The sequence below is a fragment of the Photinus pyralis genome, unplaced genomic scaffold (assembly GCF_008802855.1).
Source record: "Photinus pyralis isolate 1611_PpyrPB1 unplaced genomic scaffold, Ppyr1.3 Ppyr1.4_LG4, whole genome shotgun sequence".
Lineage (NCBI taxonomy): Eukaryota > Metazoa > Arthropoda > Insecta > Coleoptera > Lampyridae > Photinus > Photinus pyralis.
In genome coordinates, this window is record NW_022170511.1 from 24010003 (window position 1) to 24030533 (window position 20531).

Genomic DNA, 20531 nt, shown 5'->3' on the forward strand with positions numbered 1-20531 from the left:
CCAAATTATGAAAATCACTTAAAATGAACTTTGGGCGCGAATCAATAAAATTAATCGTAATTGAGCATGAGATTTCACTCTTCGTCGTTAAATGGTTCGAATGAACACACAACTTGCATAATTTTACATAAATAAAATTTATTCTACAGCGAAATTAAATAAATAAATGTTAACAGCAATTTGACTACAGTGTCCGAATAACAAATCCCGCATTTCCGTGCTAATTCATTAAACAACTACCAAGAAATCTTAAAATTACTTACAAATTTCGAGTTACAATCCAGACACACCCAACACAACAACATGTGACACAGAAAACTTGATCTTCTCTTCATTTATTTATTATCCCTCTCTTGTTCTGAGCCCTCAATAGGCTTGCGCCCAATTACAGAGTGACCCGCATAATACTTTTTAGAGGTGCCCCTGCAGAAGGTTTTAAGTTGTTCTATACTACTCCGGTATTTACCTTATTAGAAAAACTGCAGGAAAACCTAATTCGGAGTAGCCCGCAGAATGCTCGAAACTGGTCTAAGGTAATTCCCATCTCTACCACAGATGAAAAATTCACCTCAACCCAGGGTCGAACACCCGACCTCCGGATTTATAGCCCAACGCTCTACCATTGAACCACAAAGTCGGTTCATATCCCCAAAAAGGTGGTAGCGACGTTGATTGTTGTATCTAGCTGACGCAAAAATAAACCTCTTGCCAGGAAAGACTTCCGGTCACAGAACACCTGATTCCGGTCTACAATCTATGTTTTTCTTAAGATGCGAGCGACTTCCGGGATAGTATCGAGTCAATGTTGAACGAAAAGACTTTTCCTTCAACATTGGCACTATCCTACTTCGGAAGTACCTCGCATCTTAAGAAAAACCTAGATTGTAGATCGAGATAAGGTGTGCTGTGACCGGAAATCTTTCCTGGCGAGAGTAATACACCACCGAAACCTGAAACGGTCGTCCGTGTTCCGTAGACGAAAACTTAAAGCGTTAAAGCGTTTGTGTTCTTCAATTTCACATACAAACTCAAACTCGACCTTTAACTTGGCAATAAGCGTCGAACTTGGTGAAAACATTTTTTTTCTAAAATGAACGCAAGTCGGTCTTGAACTTGATAACGCAAACTGCTTTTCCTTGGAGCAGAAACACGCCCCCGCTTCGAATAATGGCAAAAAATCATCTTCAATGGACAGCAAATTTGACAGAAAAAAAAACTTGTATCAACAGCAACTCGGCCTCGAACTTTGGGTAACTACCTTCAAAACGAACAGCAACGCGGCCGCATTTTAATCAATTCCAAGGAATACTCTTTTTTTATAATGAAACAAACAAACAAGACCTTGGCTACAAGCTCAATTCGCAAAATCGTTTTGTATTCATTCGTAAATAATCCCAACAAAATTGAATTGTAATGAAACATTTAATTAATACATTAAAACACCCGGATTCGTTTCAAATGCCTCGATCCAATTCTCAACGTCTCAACTCGGCGTTGTTTAGACAGCAATATATTTGTCAATTTCCGCTGAAATGTGGTTTGAAAAGATGGCCAAGCCATAAGAAATATGCTCACCTCAAAAATGTTGAATGAATTCCAGGTAATTATATAACAACTATAAATTGTGCACAACTCTTGTGCAGATAAAGCGCATTTTTTTAAACAGAAATAAATACCTTTTGATTTGACATCACCAATGGATATAGACTTCTCAATCGCCCTTTGTGAGTACCCTCTTCCGACAATCCGTTCTTGAGGTATAAGGATCACGATAAGAGGGCGAGACCGTTCATTAGAGTACCATGAAAGATAAAACTAGCCCCCCCCCCCCTCAAGCCCTGTCGCTCACTGATCTCGAAAAAGAGTCGCACGGGAAAGTTATAGTTTGTACAAACCAATTTATTTCGATGAGACCTTTCATTAGAATACCATGAAGGGTAGAACATTTTTTTTAATTCTTAAAAAATGCGCTAAAAATCAATATGAAGTAAGCCACAACCTGAACTATAGCTTATAAAAAGACGAAGAAGAATTCCACATGATGTCCAAAATAATTTCATGAATTCCAACAGAATTCTATGAATTCTAAAAGAGTTTCATACATTCCTAGACGTTATACACCAGAATTCCACAATACCTTTTGCACTATTTTGCAATGTACGATTTTTTGACTTTTTAATTTAAAAAAATCGCCAAATCAAATAGACTCTCTGCCAAATTCGACAAGTAGAAGTTAGGACCAATTTGTTCCCACACCCCACTAGCATTTCTAAAAATGTGTTTTTCTTGAAATTTGAGTTTTCCTTTTTGTAATATGCGATTTTTGAGCTCTCTCATAAAGAAGACATGAAATCTTAACTCTTCCCGTATGACACTGAGAAAATACGAGGGTAGTAATAACAGTGAAATCAAATTAACGAACGGAGATACTGGTTTATTAATTAATCCATTAAATCGCAAAATAAAATTGTCTCCAAAATTGAATAGCGTACAAATAGAAAATGTCCCCAAATATTCAAAAATTATTTATTGCCTATTTCAAACTCTAAGTAAACCAAATGTTCAACTACAATTCCCCAATTAACCAAACCCCCAATCTAGGCTAGAATGATGGATTAGTAACTTTTCTGGAACCTTGAAGTTTCAATTTTGAATTTGATTTCTTGAAAGCTTGAATCTTGAAATAGAATATTGAAGATTACTTATTTTTGAAAATTACACTAGTTTGACTGTTGAGCTTTACTCTTATACTCCTGAATATCTAAGTTAAATCTTGGGAGCTTTTCTTTTAATCGTTTAATTCTTGCATTTGAATTTTTAATCTTGAATGACAGATCATGTTTCTCATAATTTCTTTGTACCTTGGGACGGCATCTAAAGCTTGAACCTTGAATATCGGAGACAGTATAAAACTTGCAGCCTTTTTTTCTGGTAAATACGAAAAGAACTGTTCTTTCATTTTGCTGCATTTCTAACGAAGTTTTCCAAAAAGTGACCAAGAGTTTTGCCGTTTACCCGACAAAATTTGTGAGACCTTGTTTCATCCCGAGTAGTTTGTAATTATTCCCTGTCGTTATTAGGGTCATTTGATAAATCTTCTGTTTTGAAAAAGATAATGATACATTTCGTCGTTCGTGGAAGGTTCGCGAGTTTTTAGAAAAAAAAACAATACTCCATACATAATTTTTTACATAAGTTTTTGTGTATTTTTATTTATAAATTAAGTTTAAATACATATTTTCCTCTTTCTCCCTTGTTCCTCTTTCTCCCTTGTTCCTCTTGTCGTTGTAAATTAGCTACACTGACGATGCGTCATGTTTTGGTATCCAAGACTTTTTACTTCTTTTTCACACCTATTAATTAACAAATCACAAATGAATTTTTTGAATGCCATACTTTCTAAAAGACTAGAACCGAAAAGAACCGTTATGGACCGAAAAAAATGCGCAGAACCGAACCGTTATTTTTTTTAGAACCAAAACCGGACCGGAACCGTTATAACTATTTTCGCTTAAATATAAACAGAACCAGAACTAGGTCCGGGTTCCTGTTCACGTGTTCCAGTAGCAGTTTTTTTGCGTATTTTCCTCAAAGTGAAAAATCTCTATTTGCTGCACTTTGTCGTCTGTTTGTCCATCACACGTACTCCTTCTACACGCCTGAACCGATTTGGGAAACATGGGGCTCATTTGAAAGGGCTTGGTCGAAGAATTCCGTGCATACCGATATTTTTTTGGTTTTGCGCATGCGCAGTGTCAAAAATTTGGTTTAACGCATGTGCAATGCTAACTTTTTTATTTATTAAGATATTTAAATAAAACTTTATACCTATATAAACACTACGACTATAAGTAAAATTAACGAAGTTTTCCAAACATTGTTTTGCGCATGCGCAGTGCCAATTTTCTTATTTATGAAAGCATTGAAATGAAACATACACTTCGAATAAAAGTAAAACTATTGCCCATTTCAAAATTTGTTTATATTTGTATACGCTCCACTATTTTCATTACCCTGTATAGACCGACGATAGGCGGATCATTTGAAAGAGAATGGGGTAAGGAGCTCGTGCCTACCGGTATTTTTTCCCGGTCCTAGCATTAATATTATTACGAGGAAAATACGCTTTCATCATTTATGTGTGCATAATGACTTTTGAACTTGTTTTAATTTGTTTTTACCACCCGCGAGTTAGTAAGGGAGGTATTTCATTGTGGTAAAAAATCACCCCCCCCCCACTTTTTTGAGGGATATACACGTTTTAAAGCACCAAGAATCCGAATCTGGTGTCGATTGGTCTATTGGTGTGTCTGTCTGTACACATATTCTTTGACATAAAAGGGCAGAACCGCGCATGCGCAAGTGTGCGGGTGGTATCTTTGCTAGCCACAGCTAATTTCTTCGTCTTCCTTTGACCATTGTTTTGTCACTGGGACATTGGTGTAGGGAGAGGAAAGGGAAAGGGTGTAAATTTGCGTTAATCACGAGCAGGGCTGTTTGAAACTTGATACACTCGTGGTTTCTTAATCTACTCGGCCTATCTTCGGTTTAATCAATAACAAGGAATGATTAATTATAACTATTTAATAATCAGTTCTAGTATATGCCTACATGTACATAGTTGTGTTTGAGGCAAAGTGAATATACCGAAAATAGCATTATTTAAGATTAATTGAGTGGAACAATATAACTGGAGTTGGAGTAGTAACGCCTACGAGGTACTTCATAATTCATGTTAGCTTTAATACGCCATAGGAATAGCTAAATAATTCAGTCACTAAATTCCAACGTACAATTACGCGCAATACGTGCCTTTATTCATAATTAATTACTGGGTACTGGCGAGCGCGTGAAATAATTTGGTAAGACACCCTTTCGTGGTGCCCAATATTGTTGGTAGAAGACTTCACAAATGCGTCTAGGCTAAGGGATTGTTAAAATTCAACAACATTCGAATTTATGGGTAATAAACAGAAGTTTACCCGAATCTGTAAGGTAACTTTGTTCGAGTGGAAAGCTCATGTTTACCTTTCGCCCTTTAAAGAAACTTAGATATAACACACCCCATTAATGTGGAAGTTGAATTTGAACGAATTTATTGTATTTATATTCGCAACCGCCATAAAATTAAGCTAACAACGCGAAGAAAAATACGGCAACAAACACAAACCACGCCATATTTTATTAAACTTCTCGGTGAAATATGTGCGTCTACTAAAAGGTTTTTGTAAGAGATGGGATCAACTATTATCGTGGAAAAGAAACGAAGTATGAAGCGGTTTATGATTTTAATTAAAGGAGAGGAAAAAAAATGAAATGTTTTTATAATACTAAACGCCGCAGCCCAGATGTGGGTTTATTCAACAAAAAAGATTTGTTTGTTGAAAACAATGGCAGGTGTGGTAATTTGTTATAAAAGCTAATGAAAATCTAAATTGAATGTTGCAAGCGTAATGAGGTCTGCTTCGAATGCAATAATTAGACTGTTCTTTTCGGGTTTCTCATTGTAACGATGATACTCCCCCGGTGTAAGTATGTCAAATTATTGATATAAACAGATGTATTTTTAAGGACCAGAAAGACACTTGCTGCTTACAACAATAATAAAACCGAGTAAAGTGAAATTATTTCCAGAAATCTGCGAGGTATTATTTCGCTCTATTTACAGGCTACGGCTACCTTGTCGTAGGGTAGGTTACACTATGGTGTAGGTCGCGGTCCGGTTCTGTATTCTTGATCATCGAATGTAAAACATTCTGTGATTCAGCCTGTAACCATTGAATAAAGAAGATTTATTATTCAATGGCGTAACTAAGAACGAAAAAAATTATGCTGGCTACTCATTATTAACAGTAATGGAAGGGCATTTAGTATTCGCACCTGCGAAATGTATAAAAACAAAGTTCATGCATATTTCGCAATTGTCAAACTTTTTTACTTTACATCTCCCTTTCTGCATAAACCGGACAGACGATTTAAAATTAAATATTTAAAGTAGACAAATTGGCAGTCAAACAAACCCCTCGAATACGAAAGTACGTTTTTCAAATTATCTTTGAAAATCGGCAAATAAATTATCCTTTCGCTGGAAAGTTGTCGACGATTGGCATGTTTACTCTCTCGTTTTCTCAATCAGTCTCCCCTAACCCACGCACTTTAATCTTGATTAAACGTCCCTAGCATATGGTTAAAGTAATCTGATAAGATATTCGAGTGAGCTGATTCAATTATTTTGTGTCTTCGAAGTCGAGGGTAATCCCTTTATTGTTACGTTATTAGTCCTCGAATCCGCCATCTGCGCTGCGTACCGAACTCGTGTTGAAATTTGTAGTATAATTTTAAAATTCTCATTTTGGCACGGAAAATTTGTTTTCTCAACCTACCATTGCATTTATTCAGTACGTTCGTGATCGATTTATTACCTCTCGACGAGGCGTTGACGTTCTCTTTCATACTCGATGTAGTAATTCGAACAATTTTGCAGGCACCAGCAAGAGTCGGCTCACAGAGTTACAGTTAAAGATTAAATGATCATTCGAAAAGGTCATCAAATTATCTAGAGAAAACTGCTTCCATCCTGGGTGGAAATATTCAACGGAACTTCAGAATTCCGGAAAATCCAAAGTAATCCGAATTTTTTCTACGTCCTATGTTCGTGGAAAACGATTTTTTGTGCCCCTTTGTTGAAATCTACATTCGTTTCAACTATAAAAAGAAGTTAGAGTCGCTATTCCAAATATAGAACCCAACTTATAAATTACCTTATACATGCGACGTGTCAATCTACCCTCCAGTCGTCCATCTTTGGAAAAACTGGAATTTTAGGATTCGTGTAGTGGTACCAAAAGAGTTGTCGACTTTAATTACTGTAAATAATGGTACTAATTTGCAGACGTCTTTTTTTTACTACTGAAAATTGATTGGTTAATTTTCGCTTTCGAATTAAGAATTTTGTATTAGCGGTGCATTCCACTGAACTTGCACGATGTGTACCTACGAAAATTGCTAATGGCGCTACTTAATCTTTCCGTTTTGCCAATTCGCGCGACTTCTTGACCTCGATTAACTACAGCCCTTCTAAGTTTTTTTTTAATGAAAAATCATCATTCATTAGGGTTTCTTTGATCTTAGCATATAAGCAACCGGTCTCATGAAACAGGTTTCATGAAACTAGGCGATATCAGAGTCCAATTTAAACTGCAACCAGTTAAAGGAGATGAATTAGTGATTTTGCTAACTGTTAAAACCCTGAAAGTATAAGCATAAAATTGACATTTCCATATTGCGAAACATTGGTAAATTAGTCCATTGAATAAACAAATATTCAACTTTCAAATTTGAAAACTCAAGTGGATATTTGCTGAGCTCTCCAAGCCTTCTACGGACGCTACTTGCGTCCATCACATTATATTAAGATTATTGTTGTTACCTATTCATACTCTTAGTTTAGTTTAAATTCAATAACCACTTTGTGACCTGAAACCCAGTTTGTTCATGATTCTTTCAAAATTTACACAAACAGTCAAATTTACCGGGTGATACAAATGGTTCAATTGTATTACCCAAGGCGTCCCACTATCGAAATCAAGGAATGCTTAATAATTGCGAATCACGAAAAAGGGTTTAAACTTTGATTGTATCAGGATGCCCTTTCGTCATAATTATTGGCTTACCTACTTTCAAGGTTTAGTACCTATAGCACCATGTACTTCTCTTGCTGCGTTTGTAACTGTACAGCAACCCCAGCTCTTTCAAAATCTAAAATAGTCCACTAAACATTGTATCGTACAGACTTCAAATTCTAAGGCAAATTCCAATGTTGTCAGTAAACTAAAGGGTTGCATAGTTTACCTTCCAGTATAAAGTCACGGTAAAATAGTATAAAAAGTTGTTTGGCAAACAGTGCCTTTAATTTCCTTCTCTAATGAAAGCATGATCGGAAGAAATAAATCCTTAACAAATACAAAAACGTATTGAAGACGTAGATTCTAGAAACGATTTACCAACCGTGTCCATGGCCATGTCCAGCATGATCTTGAGATTCCCAGAGTCCTTCGCCGTGCCATTGTCCATCATCGTGGCCATGTGCGTAACCGAGATGCCCGATTCCGGCGTGTGCGTATCCAAGACCAAGACCGCCGACGAGTCCATGTCCGCCATATACTGCGTTAGGAATTCCATTTGGTCCAACGGCTCCGTTTCCGTTTACAGCTCCAGTGGGTCCTACAGCTCCATGGGGGCCGACTACACCCAACGCGCCTACAAGAGTTGTAGGACCTGCAGGTACGGCGTGGGCGCCATTATAATGACCACCACCGTAATAACCGCTGGCGCTGGCACAAGCCACGATGCAGGAGAATACAATCTACCAGAAACGTTTACGTGAAAGTTACAATTGTTACACAAATAGGTAGTACTTACCAATGCGTTCATTTTGAGGTGCTTGTTTTGGTATCTATGTGTGTCGAAGGAATGCAATTTATGAATGGCAAACCGTTCCATTTATACTACAATCCGACCTTAAGAAAGAATAAGGAATTTCTAACAGTGACAGTTTTCAAATAAGGCAATAAGATTAATTACTAATATTTTTGCAAAAGTGCAAGATAATTATTTAATTAATAAATGAGCAATTTAGGTGTCCTTCTTTCAGCGTAAAGTCGATGTGGCGATCAGATCCACTTTACTTTCAATTAGTGGGTCACCTATGGAACTCGCCCTTATGACATCACCGTGAATTGTTATACAAACACAATTTTTAACTGCAATTTTATGCTGGCCTTAACTACCCTTATATAAATGGCAATCATTGAGGGATCACTGATACACAGCTACATATTTCTAATCGATTTCAGTAGAAATGGGGAGATTTTTAAATGTCTAAATCACGCAGTGTGTGTTAATTTCAAAAGGCACCAGTCAAGAAATGACGGCGAGGACGGGACACAAAAATAGCATATGGGCAAAAAATTCAATAACTTCAGTCCTATATAGATCTCATAAATATTTTGTTAAACTTGTTAAAACTTTGAAGTGCGTCCCAATGTATGAGGCATTGTTGCAAAGCAAAGATTTCCAACGGTACACGATTAAGAGTAAGAAATTGATCATCTTTTAAAAAATTAGGACTTTGTAACTGATGTATGCATTCGTGACCAACATTTTCATGCAAATAACATTTGCAAAAACCCCAGAGACAATGATAAAAAAAAAGGTATATTTCACAATGTACTGAAATAATTTCAATATGTTAATTAAACGTGTAAATTAAATAAAATCACCTTATCGAAGAAATAAAGATCAATGCAAAGGTTACAACAACCTTTCAACGTAGCAATAAATCATGACAATTGTCATTTGCAACGTCACAGCTATCGGCCGCTCCAGTGAGGTAGTTAAATTTCTACGATTTATAGTCATAGTCCAGTATGCAGATAATTTTGACCTGCAAAAGGTGGTGTAAAAGATTTTTTTGGGTCCAAATGACATGTATTTGAAGAGTGCACACCAATTTTTTCTCGACACAACTTTTGTCAGCCAAAAAACCTCAAAATGTTTGGACTTTTTTCAGTTTTCGCTTAAAACTCAAACAAAATCGGTCCAATACAATTTTTTTTATCAAACGAACACCCATTTTTTCCAACTTTTCTAAAAAACTGAGTTAATCTTTTTTTAATGCGTTGTGGTGGCTCTTAAAGGAATGATAAAATCCACTACCAGCTTCCCTAAAGATTGTAGAACATCAATCAGAGAGTTGAAAAAGTACGAAAAATTTAAAATTGGACCAATTTTTTAAATTTTAGCTACCACAAATAGGATTTTTTTTAAATATTTTGACACTAAAATAGACGTAAGAGCATCAACCAAAGTTCAACTATTACCTAAATTTTTAAATTGGGCCAATTTTTTAATTTGTAGACATCGTTCATCCAAAAAAATAGTAGGTACATAGTTTATTGGCTCGACTTGGTCTGAATATGAAGTTTTGAAAAGATTTTGAAAGAGATTCGAAAATAGAAAATGCCTTTTTGGCATCACGAGTACTATATTTATTGAATTACGTATTTGTCACAAAATCCGATTCCCCCACAAGACAAAGTTAATTTCAACATTTCCGAAAAATTGACTTCAGGAGACCCTGCAGCTCATCTATGGTACGTACATTGTATTCCATGCCAAAAAACATGTGTTATATCGGTTTTCTCTAACGCCCTAGTAACTTGATACTAATATTAGCGCAAAAAAGTACAATTTTAAAAAAAACCTAAAAATTTCATCATTCAAAAGAGTGACCTCACTGGTTTTTCCGCGCTGTTGTGATAACTATGCCCTGCGCGTGTATTTCAGGTTGCCAAGTTAATGTTCCTGTTGCGTTGTCTCAGTGACGGAAAGGTTTGATTGTATTTTGAAATTTCAAACGTGGCTTCCATGAGTACAGTTAAATGAACTAACACCCAAAAGTCAGTTTTTATCCACGTTAAATAAATGACAACAAAATACAATTGGCATCGGATCAAATTATTACCGTATTCAGTCGAGAACAAATCAATTAAGTGTGCCGGTGCCGTATTTTTTTTGCTACTTAAGAGAATTGTTTACAGCTATTCCGAAGCATCATGCAGCAATCACAACAGAAAGAGATGGACCTTTCAAGTTAGAGTTCGTGATTAAAAAAAAATGTGCCAATTTCTTGTGAGAAAAGCTTCCGAGCTCATACCAAATGCATTAAAACCAAAAGAATGCAACAACCGACCTTCTGCAATCACTCATCCTAAATATGTATAAGTTTTTTAACTTTGACATTTTTTTCTCCGCTTTTTTATAATAAAACGTAGCATAACAAAATTACAACAGTACAACAGTACACAAAAAAGTAAAGTCTTTCGAATAATTACTGGGTCCAAACGCGAGTCTAAAAATCACTGTTATTTTGACGTGATTTTTCCGACGGCTCAAGACTAATTAATCCATTCCTCTCTCTTCGAGCCCACTAGTCTCCTTACACGTTTGCAAAATTAACAGTTTTTTTCCCAAACTGTGTCACTTTATTAAGCTTGACGCACATTTGTCCGGGCGGAATAGGCCCGGAACGGAATTTACCGGTGAATCTTTTCAATGCCGATTTGCCGTCCGTTCCAGACCGGTTCCGTCCGGACAAGTGTGCGCACTTATGTACGAGGATTGTTCAATAGAAACACGTTTGATCTATGCAGCCATGACCTGGTCGTCATGGCAACCGAATTAATTTGTTTATATTGTTTGCTTAAGTACTAGTAAAGCATCTGTCAAAACTATTTGCAGTTTGCTCTTTTCTAAGCGTTGGGACTGCATTTTAAAATGGCATCCATGATAGAAAATCCATCCAAAGATACCTTGCGTGCTCTTATTCAGTTTTTGGCCGCTGAAGGATCTTTTGATGATCAGGGTGTGCTGCTCTTGGATTTTAAAGAACCTGGTGTCAACATCAACGCTGAGCGATAATCAGACACTCTAAAGCGCTTACAGGTCAGCATCAAGAATAAACATCCCGGAAAGCTCACAAATGGTGTCATTCTTCTGCATGATAATGCCCGACCCCATGTAGCCCAGGTGATTCAAGAACTGCTTAGTCGTATGAAGTGGGAAGTCAAACAACATCCTTCTTACAGTCCCGGCTTGTTCCCTTGCGATTCTCATGTTTCTGGCCCATTAAAGCCATCACTAAAAGGACGACGGTTCAAATCGCACGCTGAGATAGAGTTTGCGGTTAGGGAATGGTGCCGCAAACAGCCGCAAGAATTTTACCAGCACGGAATTTACATATTAATACAACAGTGGGATTCATGCCTTAATGTTAATGGAGGCTTCTTTGAAAACCGTTGAATAAAAAATGTTCTACAGCCTCTAAACGTGTTTCTATTGAACAATCCTCGTATAAAACCATTATGAGGGTTGCTTCGGAATTTTTGCCATCCGGGTCGGGCCGATTCCCTACGGACAAGTGTACTTCAAGTTTTACTACCAGATGTGATTCAGCTGAACATCTATTTTTTTTATAGATCTGAAATGTCAAAGTTTAAATTTAAATCAATTTTTAACAAAAAAGGATCAACTCTAGGATCAACTTAAATTATCCAAATCAAAACACGCTTCCGCAGAAAACAACGGTGCTATACCTACTTGTTAAATGACTATCAAACAAATGAGTAATTTCAATTTGACTGTATCGAAAATCAGTATGTAATCAAACGTTATATCAAGGAAGTCGTCGAAAATAAAAATTACCACAGAACTCTGGTTGTAACGGCCCTTTGAGCTCAGAAGAGCGCTTTTCTGTAACACAAAAAACACAAAAAACAAATAAGAGGGATAGTGAATAGCACGGCACATAAATATTTCGGTCTGTCAATAGGGTAAATCCTATACTAAAATTGTAATTAATACTCAATAAGAATCAATAATTCAATTTACGTGAACAAAACAAAGCAAAATTTTGACTCGACAACGAATCGTCCGTACAAATCGGAAAAATAAAAGCATAAACGTGACGTAGTTTACGATGCACAAAGGACGAAATTTCTATACAATGATCTAATTAATTCAAAATGTAAATAAGATCCAAAAGAGAAAATTAGGAGAAACAATGAGAGAACATTGAGACAAAGACCTAAAAAAATGTCGTATTAAGAATAATGCTGAGTCATAATCTTTATATACCTCACACTAGTTACTTGCAAATATATAAATCCGCTAAGCGTATTCAATCGAGCAGCCACAACACATCAAAAAGAGAGAAACACTCCAAATAAATATGATGATATCCAATACCAAGCCCCTTATTCAGGTAGACAATAAATCAAGTAATAGTAATGGCGTATCAAGAAAAATTTGCAGCACGGTACAAAGCGTGAACTCTCGCGACAAGAGAATGAAATAACGTTAAAGAAACCCATATCACTCAGATGGCCTCTAACGGTGAAAATAAAGAACTAAGGTAAATGAAACCTGTAATACTAACTAGTTACATCTAAACTAAACGTAATACAAAGGAAATACATAGATATGTTTCGCTCGGTTCAGAATCCCATTCCCAAAAAGGAGTACGTGAAGACCAACGCGCCTTTGAAATGTAGGAGAAAACCACGACCTATAATAGTAAAAGATATGAGTGGACGAATTTCAAGCGTTTTCGAGCGATAGAATAAAAAATGGATAGTGACGGTAACTCATTTGTATTCCCCGTTTTGTGGTGACAAACTTTAGTAAGGCGAGTGTTTGAGGCTTTGCTCAGTGGTCCCGATTTTCTCAGTTTTTTGCCATACTCCAGAAGGTTTGCAATCTCTTTTTCATCAGTACGAATTCGTGATAAAGGTGGTTAAACCATTTTGTTTTTTTTTACAACAGCACATCATTAGACAAACTAATGTGGCAACGATTATGGACGCTTAGTAATTGGAAAAATAACTGGAACATGTGTCGAAGATGGATACATGGTGGCTGTTTCTTATTTACGGATGGAGGATGTATCGATTATTCGATGGCTTAGATTCGAGAGAATTTTCGCATGGATGTTAAGATCTATCATAAGAAATATCAGAAATCGAATCGGGACCACTCTGTCAAGATATATCACTTGACATCGTACTAATTAGACAAACTGCTCCGCGCGTATTTTAAGTGACGTTTTTATCTGTCAAACTACTTCGCGCGCCAATTACTAGTGAAAGTAACAATGCTAAAAGACACAGAGAATATCTCTAGTGTTTCTCAAGTAGATAAACTAATAAACAACCCATGTGTGGATCGAGGTGTGGATAGACCCGACTTGGCTTCCAAGCTCATCAACCCTACATGTCCCGCTCAAACCGCCAAGCAATCGGACTCAAATTTCGTCACGCTTTCCTCTGCGGGATTTAAAGAAAAAATTGCAGAATTAGAGGAACTGAAAACATTTATAGAGTCCGAAAAGTCAAACTTGGTTAGCGCTTTTTGGAACCATTCGGAAGTTTTATGCCAAGATCTAGGAAAGGAGTTTAATGATGTAGACCGACGAAACAATCTAAAACTTTGCCTAAATCAGCTGCAACAATGCGAGTACAAAGTTAAAAAATTGGTAGAGGAATCGAACGAGGTGACTCGACGGCTTGCAGGACTTGATCTGGCTGAAAATATTGAGTTAGGAGAAGTCCCTTTATTTATTGAAAGAGAAAGTTTGTCGTTTCTTGGAGAACCGCATACTATTCGGAAACGCTTGTCGAATATTCGATTGAGGAATGACATTTTTGTGAAGAAAATTCGAGACGGTCTGTCCAAATAGAAGCGTTCTTTGTTTATTGTATTCGCAATAATGTAATTAAAGATAAAAACAAATTGCTGTGGCTAGCACAGATACCGCCTGCGCATGCGCGATCCTGCCCTTTGTCTAAGAATATGTGTGCCAAATTTGGTTCCAATCGGTTCAGCCTTTTAGCTGAAAATGAGAGACAGGCAGATCGATCGAGATTTTGTCTGATTCGGATTCAGGGTGCTTCAAAACGTGTATTTCCGTTAAAAAAGTGTGTGGTCCTAGCCAAGGACATTAGATCCCACCAGGCAGTTACTCGAAAAATTGATCGTCTTAACTATACTACAAGATAGTTTTTTGTTTCAAAAAATCTGCATAAGTTTTTATTGAACCAATAAACCAGCGACTTTCAACTAAAAAGTCACAAAAATAGAGATAATTGATTTTCGAGATTAGATTGGGCTGGTTTAGAGGGAGAAACAACTGCCAAAATTCAAATTCCGAAAATGACACGTGGAATTTTTTAGTTTGACTTTTATTCAAACCTTGACAATACTTAAACTAATAGCATCCATAGAGTCCTAGATGGATTCTGCAGGATTACCCTAAAAAAGCAGAAAAATTCGTTGAATTTTAGACGTTTGCGATCAATGCAATAAGGTATTTTAAACTAAAACGATTATCTTTTAAAAAATAGAACATACCAGAAGTGATATTTAAAAAAGAATCAAGAAAATGCAAACAATTTCAAAAATATCTAAAAAATATTTTAAAAATTAAAAAAGGTTAAAAGATTTTTAATTTTGTTTAAATCTTTTTGAATATTAAATTTTTTGATTTTTTTAGTATTTTGAAGAGAGACTTTAATATGCTATCTTTTTCGATTCAAATATACCGAGTGTTAAAAAAGTTTTTACTGGCCCCGTACAGATTTTTCAGTATCTTTTTTAACTAAGAAAGTATAGAGTCATTCTGAAGCTTGACAATTTGTTAATTTTTTTTAAATCTTTTGAACGAGCGAAAATGTTGATTGGCAAGTTGTACACAAAAAGAGCTCATGATACTTATATTATTTTTTTGATAGTACCAACAATTACGGGGATACTATATAGAAGTGTCGAAAATGGGACACCCTGTACGTAGAACCTTAATTAAAAATTTAAATTTCAGGTTCTTTTTTGATTCACCGACATTTTTAAGCCATATATCGCAACGATCTTAAGAGCATAAATGAAAATTTGGATACAAGCTGAAGATGGGGATTTTTTATCCACATCTGGTAAACTTTGTATGCAAACCATGAAAAAGATTTCTTTAAACATACTTTTTATTTGGATTTTCAACTTTGGCTCGTGGCGCATATGAAAAATTTTATTTTGGCCCCTTGGAAAAAAAGGTTGCCCATGCCTGCTCTAGATGGAACAACCTCGGGGGTTACTGTTCAAAAAATGTACACAGTGTGTTTGGGAATTCATGTCGGCCCTGTTTCAAAATGTCGAAACTTAGAACTAGAAGTTTGTAAACATCATTAAGTATACATAACATTTAACATATATGTTGGTGATGGCAAAACTGTAAGTGCAAATATCCCAAGAATGGAGTATTGGAGGAGGGTACTTTCAAAGGGTGAATATTTCATATAGTGTCGAAGCAAGGTAATGTGAAAACTGAAAGAAATGACAAAAACGACCTCTCTTTCTAGATAGGTAGTGCATTATTGTGTCCTCAACAATCGCGTGGTAAATCTGGAAGATTCCATTTAATTTGCGTCACTGTTTATACCCAAATCACCCATTCAATACTCCCAAACTGTTTTACCATAATTTTAACATTCAATTAATATTTGCAGCAAGTGACCTTGAATCAATTCGAGCCTTGTTCAATGAGAAAGAGAAAGAATTGTCTTTGGCTGTTGCGAAAGTTGAAGAGTTGACACGTCAACTGGAGGAGCTACGAAGGGGAAGATCTCGCGACCAAGCACCTCCGGCGTCCGCTTTAGAACTTGATAAATTGCGTAGAGAGCTTATGGTAAGTTTACAATTGGTTTTCAGTTTAACAGTTGCACTCTTTTGAAACAAATAAGCAGGATATTGAATTTTAGTTTCTAGCATATAATTCATAGGAAGGGTTGATTTATAGATGCGCCGCGCGATTTTATTACTTCATAACTGTTCTGGTAAGAAATAAAGCAAAAGGAAATCGGGAAACGTGTACTTTTACATAAAACGAATAATGGCGCTTTGATAAAGAAAACCACGCAACTGCGCGATCTTTTCAATTTTTTCCAACTGCTTCGATACGTTCATCAAGGGAAAGCTAACCAACATGAAATGAAAGTAAGATTACACCAATATGACATATGGATAATTATCGAAAATCAATTGCTATTATTATATCTAGTTTGCTAATAATACACCTTTGATAATGTTAATTGTGCAACTGACGTCGTTCTATTTTAATTATTTCTGTAACAGTAACTACCTCATCCTTCACATTGTAGTGGTTTACCGGGTGCCAAGGATTGAAATGTTTGGCGTACACTTTTTCATTGTACCAAGCTACTGTTTACCTAGAGAGTAGTATTGTGTCTTCACCCAAATAAATAATTAACGATTGGACTCTGTTCTGTTTAGAAAGTTAATCATTTAATTGGGCCCGATGAGCTAAGTAAAAGTGGTTAGTCTTTCAGGAACTATGAACGATTGGGTGAGCATTACAAATGTGCTTTGCTTTCAGTATAGGAATAAACTCAATGAACAACAAAATCAGAGGTTAAACCAGCAGAGGGAGGCTTTAACTGCACGCCAAGAGGAGATGAGCAGTATTGATAAACGAATATCGGAACTACAAGAACGTTTACATCGAAAGAGACTGCTAAATCAACAACTGGCCACGCAGATTAGTGCAGCTTCAAATAAAACTGCATATCATCAGCTTGTTAGGTGAGGGTAGTTTCTGTCGAAAAGTTATGCTAATTACAGTTGTAGATTGACTGGATCCACGGATCAGTGCAATCAGTTTTATGGGAGGAAGTCTCAGCACTTACCAAATGGTCTACAAAGGGGGAATATTGCAACTGTGGAGCCATACAACCATGTTCCCCTGCCTCTAAGTAAGCCTCCGCTACATTGCGGACTACAAGAGGTAGGTGATTTATAAGTATTTGACTAAACTACTTCACGTATAATTTCCAGCAAACGCCTACATATCACCCAGTATATCAACCACAGAACCATCATATAATTAATACAAAACCCGACATAGAACATCAGGAACAAGAAGAAATTAATAAAGTAGTGAATCACTATCCTCCAGGACCAGAAGATAGTGATGCCTTAAAAGAATTTTCGGTCTCAAAATCCGATCCCAAATATCAAACATTACCATACAATACAAAGTTCACCGTTAATGTACTATCAAATAGAGTTAATAATAGAATACCTGATAATAACGACAATAATGTAAATAATGATTTAAAGGATGTAGAGCAAATTCAAACCATATCGACAAATAGCAATATTCAATCTCAACACATGACTGTACATAGTGCGCCGCTCAGTGTCATAAACAAGAACATTGCGACTCCGCTTAATCAAAATGACTTACTAGTAAGGAAGAATTCAGAACCTGTTATGAGTACAACACAAAACAATGAGGAAACCAAGAATAATGCTAACAAACATCAGTCCGCGGAGCTTAACTCGAGTCCATATCAAGTAAGTACCACCCATTCTGTTGTTTTAACTAACTTGGTATACCCATAGAAACCTATCAGCAGCGTTGCTCCCACTTCGGTGCAACACTTCGGCAAGATTTCCACGATTTATCAGACCTCTTCAATAAAAGTTCAACCGGTCGAACCACAAACAGTCACCAATAACCAGAAACATTTACCAGTTCCTACCGCAAACCAGTCACCCAATCTACCTTTATCCCCTCCTCAAGCTAACAGCACGCCGATCAGCACGCCGGAAGACAAAGTCCGACCGGCCTTACCACCAAAACCGGCCATTAAACCGCCACCGCGACAAACTCAGATACCTCCCGAAAGTGACGCGCCCAACCCAGATCCTCCCGACGACAAACCGGCGATAACCAACCATCGGTTGGCACCTCAGCCTCCGACGAACCAAACTAAAAATGTAACCTTCAGTCAGACGAATCAAAAGAGTACGGCGGCGCCGGAAAACATGCCGATAATTAAAGCGAAACCTCTAACGATAAAAAAGCAACCGCTCAGCGAGCAGCCTAAACTACGCAATTCGATGCCGAAACAAAACGGTTTCAGTTCGACGAATAGGCGAATAGAAATTCCGCCGGCCTTTCACTTTAACGACGTTGTCGCGGAGAAGGTACCCGAGGAGGTGACCAAGGGCGCGGATGAGGTTGATAAGGTTTCATTAGAGGAGAATGATAGCGTGCAGGAGAAGGAGGAGGTTAAAAGTATTAACGATAACGTTATAAGGCGATGTCGAAAGGGGAACTTGAAGCAAAACGGAAAGGCCAACCTCTCGCGTCGGGTAAGTTTCGATCCTTTGGCACTTCTGCTCGACGCTAGCCTTGAAGGCGAGCTGGAGCTCGTCAAGAAGACGGCCGGACAGGTGCCGAATCCCAGTGCGGCGAACGACGAGGGAATTACCGCCTTACATAATGCGATTTGTGCGGGACATTTTGAAATTGTCAAGTTTCTAGTGGAGTTTGGTTGTGATGTTAATGCTCAAGATAGTGACGGGTGGACGCCGTTGCATTGCGCAGCGAGTTGTAATAACGTTGCCATGGTGAAGTTTTTAGTGGAGCATGGCGCTTGCATCTTCGCGACGACGTTGAGTGATCACGAAACCGCGGCGGAAAAGTGCGAAGAGGACGAAGAAGGTTTCGATGGTTGTTCCGAGTATCTCTACAGTAAGTATTTTATCTGTCATTACTTGTACTATTGCAGATTGGTTTGCAGTTATCGGATGCATATCCGCACCCCTTTATTTAACATACTTTTGATAACAGTTCTCTACCAGAACATCTATCCATTGGTCATTCCCCTTGATTTTTTAATTTTAAACTTACCAATCTGTTTCCTAGGCTTGATTTCCAACTCTTACGTGCTTGTGTTACTGTGTGAAGCGTATCCTGTTGTTATTTTCGATTTCAGTACATGATATATTTATTATTATTACTTTCGTTTCAGCAGATCAGCAGCGGTCGTAAACAGTGCCTACCCTTATACTCTTTTCTTTCCCCACCTCGACAACATAACTCAGAGATTTGTCTTGCCTTTCTACATATCAGTAGCACTTTGGAAGGATCATTCAAGTCTGTATCTGCTTGAATACGCCCAGTCTCCTTTATTCCAGCAAGAATGTGAGCAATTTGAAAGGGGTTTTTAAAAAATCTGTTCGCTTTCGTTTCACACAGCAGGGTTGTTTTAGGCAAAACGTCTCCTAACCACTAAAAGAGAAATACGTTCTTAATTCAACCAATTCAGTAACGGGTACATAAAGTCATTTTTTTTGTTTACAGGCGTTCAAGAGAAACTTGGAATTCTGTCTGGTGGAATTGTGTATGCGGTTTTCGATTATACAGCTCAACAACCAGACGAATTGTCGTTTAATGCTGGGCAACAACTAACAGTATTAAGGAAAGGAGACGAGAGCGAGAGAGAATGGTGGTGGTCGCGATTAGATGATAAAGAAGGGTACATTCCCAGGAATCTTCTTGGGGTGAGTATCCTTTTTCCACTTTTACATTTGTCATCTTCACACAACGCTGTACTGATTATCTATTTACTTACAGCTATACCCGAGGGTCAGTCCAAAAGAAGATTAGTGGTGAAAAGAAGAAAGAAATTTTATGATTTTTACCAGAGTACCTTTTATCTTTTTTTTGTATTTTATAACTAATCCCTTTGCTCAATATATCTGTCAGTATATTGGGTGTAGATAATTGAAATTGTTATGATTTTATTATTTTGAATGTAATTAATAAGTATTTTCATTTAAATATGTAAATATATAAATATGAAAATAAAGTTGTATACAAAATTGAATTGTTGCAGTTACTTTGTTGAGTTGGGACCTAGAGAAAATTGCTCCCTTTTAAATAATTGTGAAATAAACAAACATATATACACAATGATAGAAGAGAGATGGAGAGTAGCTCACAAGGTAACATAACTGATTTACACATTTGGCAAAAATATTCATGCTGTGCTTCTCTCCTTGCATAAAACAATTTAACTTCAGGTAAGATTCCTTCCCTACTATCTTTGCCTATA

At 36.9% G+C, this 20531-nt stretch overlaps 1 protein-coding gene across 5 annotated transcripts in view; it reads left to right on the forward strand.

Moving 5' to 3' along the window:
• Positions 1-20303, forward strand: part of LOC116167692 (apoptosis-stimulating of p53 protein 2) — a 287541-nt gene extending 267238 nt beyond the window's left edge. For all 5 annotated transcript variants that reach the window (XM_031483158.1, XM_031483159.1, XM_031483157.1 and 2 more), the window contains 7 exons: positions 16113-16291; positions 17000-17205; positions 17251-17407; positions 17458-17979; positions 18028-19165; positions 19778-19977; positions 20051-20303. In XM_031483158.1, the coding sequence (XP_031339018.1) occupies positions 16113-16291; positions 17000-17205; positions 17251-17407; positions 17458-17979; positions 18028-19165; positions 19778-19977; positions 20051-20083 (2435 nt within the window). In that variant the 3' untranslated portion in view covers positions 20084-20303. The remainder of the gene's footprint in view (positions 1-16112; positions 16292-16999; positions 17206-17250; positions 17408-17457; positions 17980-18027; positions 19166-19777; positions 19978-20050) is intronic.
• The last annotated feature ends 228 nt before the right edge of the window (positions 20304-20531 follow it).